Genomic DNA, 10,529 nt, shown 5'->3' with positions numbered 1-10,529 from the left:
TGCAACCGGAAGCTTCATAGCAAAGAACCAAAAGCATATAGTATGCAAGTTGAAAAGATCCATTTATGGACTTAAGCAAGCATCTAGGTCATGGAACATCAAATTTGATCAGACAATCAAATCATTTGGTTTTGAACAAAATATTGATGAACCATGTGTGTACAAAAGACATCAAGACAATGTAGTAATGTTCTTAGTGCTTTATGTTGATGACATTCTACTCATTGGAAATGATGTAAGGGTAATGTCATCGGTTAAAGTTTTGTTGTCAAGCCAATTTGATATGAAGGACTTGGGTGAAGCTAACTATATTCTAGGGATCAAGCTTTGGCAAGATCGAAAGAATAGGATGTTAGGTTTGTCACAAGCTAGATATATAGATAAGGTTCTAGAACGGTTTAGCATGCAAAATATCAAAAAAGGATTACTTCCTATTAGACATGGAGTTCCTCTGTCTGATGACCAAAGGCCTAAGACTCAAGAGGAAGAAAACATGATGAGACAGATTCCTTATGCTTCTGCGGTAGGAAGTCTCATGTATGCCATGCTTTGTACTAGACCAGATATTTGTTATTTAGTTAGCATGGTCAGCTGATATCAATCAAATCTAGGACCTAAACATTAGCAAGCTGTAAAGCATATTCTCATATATCTACGGAGAATTAGAGATTATATGCTTGTTTACCATTGTGAGGATTTGATTCCCATTGGCTATACAAATTCAGATTTTCAGTCAGATCTAGATTTCAGAAAATCCATGTCGGGTTGTGTATTCACTTTTGGAGGTGGAGCCATAAGTTGGAGGAGTGTTAAGCAATCTTGTATTGCAGACTCCACCATAGAAGCCAAATATGCTGCTACTTGTGAGGCAGCAAAGGAGGCTGTTTGGCTAGAAGAAATTCCTTTCTGATCTTGGTGTTGTGAGAATTGAGCAAGCTTCTATTACATTGTTCTGCGACAATAGTGGAGCGGTTGCACAATCCAAGGATCCAAGGAATCACAAGAAAGGAAAGCACATAGAGAGAAAGTATCACATCATTCGAGACATTGATGCTCGTGAAGATGTGATAGTAGCAAAGATTGATGGTGCAAAGAATCCAACAGATCCCTTTACCAAAGCCTTGCCCTAAAGGACTTTCGAGTCACATTTGGAGGAGATAGGAGTTAGATTAGTGCACAATAGTCTTTAGGGTAAGTGGGAGATTGTTAGGATTAATGCCCTTAAATCCTATTGTATGATTCTATGTATTTTATTATGTATAAAATTATGTATGACATTTTGTACGACTTAATGTTGCTTTTAATAAAATTGTTTTGTTATTATCTAAAAATAATGGTAACATGAATATTGGGACATTATCACATAGTCCATAAGATGCATAGTATGTGATTTATGTGAAAATTCACAGAAGATATAAATTACAAATTCTTTGTAAACTCAGAATTTTAGTTCGTAGTCGGTGATGAAATTGGGCATTTCATCTGCGAATACTGTAACATATCAATTAAGATGATTTGTCTTGATCATGGAAATGGAGATTGCTAGTTGATATGTTTTAAGAGTTAAAGCATATTGAACTAGACCGGTGTGAGGTTTATTATTCTTCTAACAACTGTCAAATGAATAATAAACTCATGACTTATATTTTCATGAACTCTTAATCCTGAGAGAATAATAGACTTGATCATGAAGTGTAAGTTGCTTTGATATATTAGGAGTGAGATCTAAAGTTACGGTTAAAAACTCAGTATGTTGGGCAATCACATTTAATGTTGATGGAACATATATTCTCAAGATGAAATTCATAGTCTCTTAACAGAGATACAAAATATTCCCTTGAGATAAGTTTAATGGGTTTGTTATTCAAAATGTTAAGCCTAACTACTCTAGTAAATTGTTTCTAGAGTATATATTTATGAAATTGAACTTCATAAATATATGATGAATAACTTAAACGATTAAATTGGGTGCTCAAGGATAAGATGTAGTAATTTATAAAGTGGCAGTCTACATTTTTGACTTTGTGTTACTACGAATATTTTATGAAGGGGTTGCATGTACAATAAAGTCTTGGGATATAATTTATAGATAAGGCCTATAGTGCAACTATATTTATATAGTGGTATTAAATATAGTTAATGGTAACTTTGGACTTGTCAAGAGTTGACAGAAAGGCCTAAGGCCCATTGGAGCTAGTGTCTTATTGGTCCCTTTTAGTCCCACTCCAAGCCACACACTTAAGTCCAATTGGAAAGGCCCAAAAGGCCAGCCCAATTAGATAATTGGTTAGACATAAAGGGAGAAACATATAGAATTTTTTGTAGAGATTTGTAAGAACACTATTATGAAATGGTGTAAGAAGTGTTTGACACTCCTTGACATTCTCATTTTGGAACTAATTAAGAGACCACACATCATAGGCGTTAGTGGAATTGGAGTGAAGATTGAAAGTGTTCCCATGTGCTTTTGATTTTCGGTTTTAAAATTCACCGCTCCAAGGTACACTCTCTTGTTCTCAAATTCTGAAACTTATATAGTGCATGTTACCATTTATGAATGAAGTAGATCCATTGTTTTTCCACTGCGTATTTTTGTATGTGATACAAACATGCACATTTTCCTTCAGGCCAATCATGCATTACGGTGAGGACTAAAACAAGGGAATCTTTGCTCCAAAGTGGCCCAAAACATGTCAAATAGGGGGGAAAGTGTCAACACATGTCTAGGTTTGTGCTTAGGGGCTAAAAAGCCTTAGCACACTTCTTGAGGTCCAGCAGCCCTTATAAGGCTGCTAGAGGCCTTTCAATGGCTACCGCCTTGGGATGTGTGTATAAAATCTGGGCATCAGCCCAACCCTAGCACGTCTTCATCATTTTTTGTGCGGATCTTCATCAAATTGTCAAATTGAGTAAGACTTGCTCATGGAGGTTCTTGGCGCTCACTCTTATGATACCTTGGTTGAGCTTGAGAGGGAGGAGTATCATGAGAGGAAGCTCAAGAAGTGGTGGGGCCCTTTTTCTTGTGGTGACCAGGCACTCCTCCAGCAGTTGATTGGAGACGCTGCCACTTTGCTCCATATTATACTTGATTGGCACTTATTAAAGGTCATCACCTCCTGTTGGGATCCTGTTTTGAGGTGTGTTACCATTGGGGACATTGATTTGGTGCCCACTTTGGAGGAGTACAATCGCTTCCTCTCTCTTTCTACTCTTGTGAGCACTGTTTTCGTCCCACTAGTGCATACACGCTACTGCAAGTGGCTTGCTAATTTGATAGGCTTCAAGAGGCCTGTTGTGGAGGTGTTAACTTGACATGGCAGTGGGGTAGGAGGGAGCATGTTCTTTGAGTTCCTACATGATCGGTTCCATTTATTAGAGTACCCTATTGGTTACCAAGACAATTTTGTGGATTTGGAGGAATGATGGTCATTCTATCGACGTCAAGCTTTCCTGGTTGCCTTCTTTGGTGTGGTACTATTCCTTTCACCATCAGGAGCTATCAATTTTGCTATTCTTCCTCTGGTGAGTGTCCTACCCCATGGATTTTCCCAGACTGTTAGGTCTTTGTCCTTGTGTCGGGAGGCTGGTAAGGGTAGACTAGGCTGTTGCGTCCATATGTTATAGTTGTGGTTTTGTAGACATTTAAGTGTCATCACTAGGGATCAGCCAATGGGCTTTATGGATAGGAATAGGATCTGGACTACTCTGGCTCTCGATCTTCTCTTCTCTTGTGATACTGATGGTTGGCTAAGATATCTGTGCAACTTGAGCCTTGCTAACTGGACCTAGAGGGTCAAGTGGGGTATTACCAGATGGCAAGGGCAGACCTATTATGTTGGGTTGCTTGGTATTCCCTTGGTGGCTGTTTGGGGGTTCACTGGGTATTTCCTTGGTATAGCCATAAGGCAATTTGGGGGCATCCAGAACATCCCCCGACTCAGTGATCTTTCTGTTGTCACTTGTGAGTATGGATTGGTGGACATTGACATAGTAGTGGTAGGGCATACCTTGGAGTTCTGGGAGGCATGTAGATCGAGTATTGACTTTCCCCTCTGCTCTAGAGACGACTAGGAGTGGTTCTCCGTTGAGTTTATGGAATGGCGATACACACGGGATCCCATCTTTGTGTTTGACTTGTCATTGCCAATTTCGACTAATATGCCACTTTCAGAGGACATCCTAAGAGATTATACCCTAGAGTTTGAGATAAGGGTTGAGAGGGCCCTTGCAGACTTGAGGGAGTGCTTCAGAGAGGTTGTCAAGGACAGAGACTGCTACAGAGAGCTAGCTGTTATGCTCATGGAGGACATTAAGGAGATGATTAGTGTGCAGGAGCATAAGCTTGTTGCTCTCAGGTTAGTGCTCGATCGGAGAGGGCCAACCCCTCCTAGCATAGAGGTAGAGTGTGCCTAGTTGAGATCTTAGGTCGCAGGTTTGGAGGATGTGCTTGTGGCTCTTACTCGAAGATTTGCTGCTCTAGATCACACTCGAGATAAGGAGAGAGCCGCTTTAGAGGCTGGCAGGGTCATGGCTAGCAGCTGAGTTGATGATTTAGAACTAGAGCTATTGCAAGAGAAGTCTTATATTCATGCCGCTTTGGACATAGATTATGGGCGAGAGGGCGATGAGCCTAGCGAGCCAAAATGGGCTTTTTGTCCCCTTCAGACTATGCTGGCCGAGAGAGAGGAGGCCCTAAGAGTCACTGCTATAGAGGTGAGCACTTTGCAGGCTTTGCTAGAGACGAAAAGGCAGAGGTCTACTTCTGATCCCACGATGGAGCAAGAGTTAGTCCACTTTCGACATTCGTACGACAAATTTAGAGAGGTAGCCAAAGATTTAGGCTTCGATATAGCCAGACTGCTTCATACTCATGCTCAAAATGACCCAATCTTCCTCATTGGTTTTGGAAGGCTGTGCTAGGTCGTGTTCGATCGTCTAGGCCATGTTTGATCTGCTGATATCTTTTTGTTTACTTTATTTCTGTACATGAGCTATGTCGTCAATAATCCACCATGAATGGAAAGGTCCTTCGTAAATTGCTAGGCAATTATGCAAGGCCTTCTGCTTTTTGTTTTGAGTTCTTAAAGCATAGTCTTGTCTGTTAGGCATGCTTAGAAATTGAGAGATGGTGCAGAGAGTTGTTTATGAGTATATATATATATATATATATGAGATGAGATTTCATGTTTTGATACCAAAATGTATGAAAGAAAGAGAATGGCACAATACAGGCATGTTAATGAATATGCAGGAAAATGCTTTGAAAATACAAGATTATAAGTGATGAATGTAAAATCTATGCATATCAATATCTTATTTTTCCAAGGATACATCCTGTTCTTGACAGATCTTTCCCTTTTCCCATTGAGGTACATTTCCTGTTGGCATAAACCAAAACATCTTGAGCAGATCACTAGGTCATGGCATTATTGTAGACAGATGCTGGTTCTTGACTTAGATGCTAGATCCCTTTAATCTTCTAATCTTGAGCAGAAATTCAAGCAAGCGCAAATGACTGATTTTTCTTTTAAGATGTGACTGAACCAAGATGGTTACCTATGTAACTCCACGAGGAAGGATTAGGTCATCATGTAGTTCAACTGACTCTTTGATTGCCTTAATTTTTGCCTAGACCGCCCTTTTGGGTTTCAATCTAGTAGGCTTTCTCACACTCTTTCTTTTTTTTTTCTCCTTTTGCATAGATCGCCCTTTTGGGTTTTCAAGCTACCTTTTGAATTTTCTCACTCACTCTTTCTTTTGGCTCTCCTTTTGCATAGACCACCCTTTTGAGTTTTCAATCTACCTTTTTACATTTTTTTTTTGGACATAAAAATGAGATGCCCTGGGAGGCTCCTTCATCCAAAGTATCATATGACGGCGTCAGAATTGGTGGGCATATTGAAGTCATACCATCCATGTTGGCTAGAAGTAAGGCTCCGCTGGAAAAGGCCTTCTTTACCACGTATGAGCCCTCGTAAGTTGGGGAAAACTTTCCTCTGTGATTAGGCAGGGCTTGGTTGTGCTTCTTTAAGACTAGGTCACCTTCTTCAAAGACTTTGGGTCTAACTTTCTTGTTGAATGCTTGCTCGGTGCAGCGTTGGTACAACTGTCCATGGCACATTGTGGTCATGTGCTTCTCATCTATCACGTTCAGTTGTTCATATTGGGAATTGGCCCATTTAGCTTTTGACAGCTCTATTTGAGATAAAATCTGGAGAGACGGGATCTCTACCTCTGCGGAGAGGAGGGCCTCTAAGCCATATACTAGTGAATACAGGATTGCACCTGTGGAGGTGCGAGTAGATGTGCAATATGCATACAGAGCAAATGACAAGTATTCATGCCAATCCTTGTATGTGTCTGTTATCCTTACCAAGATCTTCTTTATGTTCTTGTAAGCAACTTCCACTGCACCATTCATCTAAGGGCGATAGGGGACCAAATTTTTGTGCTTAATCTTGAACTGTTGGCAGAGCTGCTGGATCATTATTCCATTTAGGTTCGTCTCATTGTCTGTAATGAGCTATACTGGCACGCCGTAGCGGAAAATAATGTTGTGTTTCAAGAATCAGGCTACCACGGCTTGAGTAACGCTCTTGTATGAACTGGCTTCCAGAATCACGACCATTTGAGGCTTTCGGAATCATGAGTCCGATGACATCCATACCCTAGGCTGAGAAGGGCCATAGTGTTGCTAGAGAGTGCAATGGCTGAGGAGGAGCGTTCTTCCCGTCTGCAAATTGGTTGTGAGGTCAGGCAAATAGGAAAATGTGATGTTTTGGATTTGGGAGATAATCAACAGGGAATCTCCAAAGACGCATTTCTGATACGGAATCAACTTAGTGTCTTGAGCTTTCCACTTTCCTTCGATCTGGGAGATGATCAATAGGTAATCTCCAAAGATACTCAAGTCATAGGCGCCAAACTCTAGGGCCACTTGTAGGCCGACTATGCACGTTGAATATTCTATTATGTTGTTGGTGCAACCAAAATTTAGCTTGATTGAAACAAGGAATTGCTGGCCTTTAGGGGAAACTAAGACTGCTCCCACTCTATTTTCGGTAGAATTGGCGGCTCTATCAAAATAAAGCTTCCAATGCCACTGTTCTACACTATTTGGTTCTAGCTCTAGTGCCATGACATCCTCATTAGGGAAGAGGGATTCTGAAAGTTCTGGATCTTTCAGCGGCTAATATGCTAGGTAATTAGCTATGGCCTAGCCCTTGATGGCCTTTCTCATTACAAACACAATGTCAAACTCGGAGAGCAACATTTGCCAATGAGAGATCTTCCCCATGATAGCTGGCTTCTCAAAGATGTACTTAATGGGATCCATGTGGGAAATGAGTCACGTTGTGAAGTAGAGCATATTTTTTCGTAACTTGCGTGATGCCCAGGCTAGAGCGCAACACGTCTTCTTAATGGCAATGTAGTTCATCTTACAACTGGTGAACTTTTTTCTTAAGTAGTAAATCCCCTTTTCTTTCTGGTCGAGTTTAGCTATTTGGCCTAAGATGCAACCCATGGAGGTTTCTTGAACTACTAGGTAGAGGATCAACGGATATCCTGGTGTCGGGGGAACTAGAAGAGGAGGGTTCAACAAATAGTACTTGATCTTGTTAAAGGTCACTTGGCACTCATTTGTCCATTTTATCTTGGCATCTTTCTTCAAGATCTTGAACAATGGATCAAATGTGGCAGTCAACTGCACTATGAAGTGAGCTATGTAATTGACTTTGCCTAAGAAGTTGTGAATCTGTTTCTCAGTTTGCAGTGTCAACATATCCTAAATAGCTTGGACTTTTGCTGGGTCCACCTTGATTCATCTTTAGCTGACTATGAAGCCAAGTAATTTCCCTGAACTAGCTCCAAAGACGCACTTGTTAGGGTTTAGTCTTAATCTGTACATAATGAGGTGCTTGAACAGCTTTCTCAAATCCACTAAATGATCCCTGACAGTGTGGGATTTGGTAATTATGCCGTCTACGCAGACTTCGATCTCTTTATGTGTCTATATATATATAATATATATATATATATATATATATATATATATATATATATATATCATGAAGTAGCACTTGCATTCTTTAGACCGAATGGCATGACATCATATGCATAGGTTCCCTAATGAGTGATGAATGCTATCTTGGCTTTTTCCTTCTTTGCCATTTTGATTTGGTTATAGCCTGAGAAACCATCCATGAAGGAGAAGAACATAATGGTAGCGGTATTATAGACTAGGGTATCGATGTGTGGCAACAGAAAATTATCCTTAGGGTTGGCCTGGTTCTAATCCCTGTAATCAACGCACATGCATACTTTCCCATCTTTCTTAGGCATGGGAACAATGTCAACGACCCAATCTCAGTAGGCTATTGCGGTAAGGAAACCGGCTTTCAATTGCTTTTCTACCTCTTCTTTGATTTTCAAAATAATCTCAAATTTCATTCTTCGAAGGGCTTGCCGTACTGGAGGGAATTTAGGCTTGACTGGAATTCTGTGCACGACAATTTCAATATCTAACCCTAGCATATCTTGGTAAGACTAAGCAAAGATCTCTTTGAACTCTTTAAGTAGCGCTATAAGCTTGGGCTTCATGTTTTTAGGAAAGTTTACCCCAATCTTGATGGGTTTTTCATTCTCGCCTTCATCAGCAAGGTTAACCATTTCTATCTCTTCTATGTTGGGCTTGGACCCTTCGCTCTCTCTATTTAGAGCTTCCAAAAAATCACGAGGTAGACTCAAAATTTCCTCTAATCCTTCAATGTCATGTTCCAACTCTATTGTCTCATTCATGTCATCAATGTCCTCGTTATAGCAACATGATGATGTACCCGCTTGGGAATTAGAATAGATCCTATAGAACGAAACATATACAAGGAAACATAAGATAATTTGCACACGCATATTCATGAGAAAGCGAGTAAAGAGATAAATGCAAAGATTTCCTAAATAATACACTAGATAATTTCATTAGTGGATTATAGATAGAGGGATAACAAAGTTCATGCCTGATAATGATTAAAAGGAAACATATTTTTTGGAAAATGAACTGGAAAATGCAAACAAGGAATGTAGGAAATAGGAAATAAACATGCAAAACAAACTAGGTATGCTATTCCAACTCTTTCAGGCACTTAGAGGACCCAACTACATGATAATGGAATACTCCTTACTCAGCCGATGCAAGCTCAGCGGTCCAATGGCCTACTGTCTCGCCTGGCACATAAGGCCTGATAGTAGCAGTCAGATCATCCCCTGGGGATATGATGGCATTTACTAAGAATTCTTCTGGACAAAGACGGATGAGGCAAGCCATATCTGATTCCTCCTCACCTAATTCCTGTGCTACTTCTGATTTGATAACCTCAGCTAGAGTCAGAAAAGTGACCCTGATGTGGGGAATAGACAACCCTTGGCTAATGCACTTCCTCTTCTTTCCTCTAGAAGCTTGAAAAAATTCTTTATCTAAGGGGTCATAGCCTAGATCGAAACCTCCTTTGTTGTTTTGGAGTTCAACCAAAGGAGCCTTCTCATGTCCTACGGTGCCAAGGCCTTGACCTAACTAATAACCTAATTTGAGCATCTCTTTGGCGGCCATTAGAGAAGTGGAGGGCCATGCTGACTCAAGTTCTAATGCTCTAGAAACCATGAAGACTAGCTCAAAACTGTGAAAGGTTGCCTTCGAGAAGGCGTTAGCACCAATTTAGGTGACATAAGTCTCTTTGAAGAAAGTCAAGGGTTCCTCAGCCATAATATTGACCATTAGATTCTTGGATGGGAACTTGAGTCTTTGATAAAGAGTAGAAGCAACCACGCCCGTAGCATGTAGCCAAGGCCTTCCTAAAAGCATGTTATAAGGGGATTCCACCTTGATGACTTGGAGATTGACCGTGAAGAGCATAGGGCCAACTCCAATGGCCAACTCGATCTCGCCTTGCACCTCCCAGAAAGTGCCATCAAAAGCTCTAATGATCATGGTGGTAGGGCGGATAAGAGATGTATCCACATTCAAACACTCCAAAGTGGACATCAAGCAAACATTCAAGGCCAACCCATTGTCAATCAGTACCCTGACAACGATCATATCTTCACACTTTACTATAATGTGCATAGGCAAACTGTGGTCCTTACCTTTTGGTGGTAGTTCATCATCTGTAAAGGAAATCTGGTTGGTGGCAAACACCGTTGAGACCATACCCTTAAAGGCAAATTCTGCAGCACTTGTAGGAACACGTGTCTCTTTAAGACCTTCAAGAGAGCATTGTGGTGGACCTCAAAGGATAGTAGTAACGCCGAGATGGAGATCTAAGCTGGCGACTTGTTTAACTGCTGAATCACACTGTACTCTACGTTCCTAATAACTTTCAAGAACTCCTTAGCTTCTTCAGGTTTGACTATGCTCCTGACGAGTTTAGCTCTACCCTTGCCAATCTTTTTTCTTCCCTTTTCCAACTCTTCGAAAGTATAGCAATAACCACTCCTAGTAAGCCCAGATATACATGAAGAGATATTGGAGCAAGCCT

At 40.6% G+C, this 10,529-nt stretch overlaps 2 protein-coding genes across 2 annotated transcripts; both read right to left on the bottom strand.

Annotated features, from left to right (window-relative positions):
- Positions 1-5,313: 5,313 nt before the first annotated feature.
- On the bottom strand, positions 5,314-6,421 carry LOC142616448 (uncharacterized). The gene is made up of 2 exons (XM_075789303.1): positions 5,911-6,421; positions 5,314-5,378 (listed from the first exon to the last, which is right to left on the bottom strand). The coding sequence occupies exons 1-2, from the start codon at positions 6,419-6,421 to the stop codon at positions 5,314-5,316; spliced, it is 576 nt and encodes a 191-aa protein (XP_075645418.1).
- A 3,288-nt stretch (positions 6,422-9,709) lies between these two features.
- LOC142616447 (uncharacterized) lies at positions 9,710-10,201 on the bottom strand. The gene has a single exon (XM_075789302.1). The coding sequence runs from the start codon at positions 10,199-10,201 to the stop codon at positions 9,710-9,712; it is 492 nt and encodes a 163-aa protein (XP_075645417.1).
- Positions 10,202-10,529: the final 328 nt, after the last annotated feature.

The sequence above is a fragment of the Castanea sativa genome, chromosome 11 (genome assembly GCF_040712315.1).
Source record: "Castanea sativa cultivar Marrone di Chiusa Pesio chromosome 11, ASM4071231v1".
Taxonomy (NCBI): domain Eukaryota; kingdom Viridiplantae; phylum Streptophyta; class Magnoliopsida; order Fagales; family Fagaceae; genus Castanea; species Castanea sativa.
This window is presented reverse-complemented; position numbering and strand designations above follow the sequence as displayed.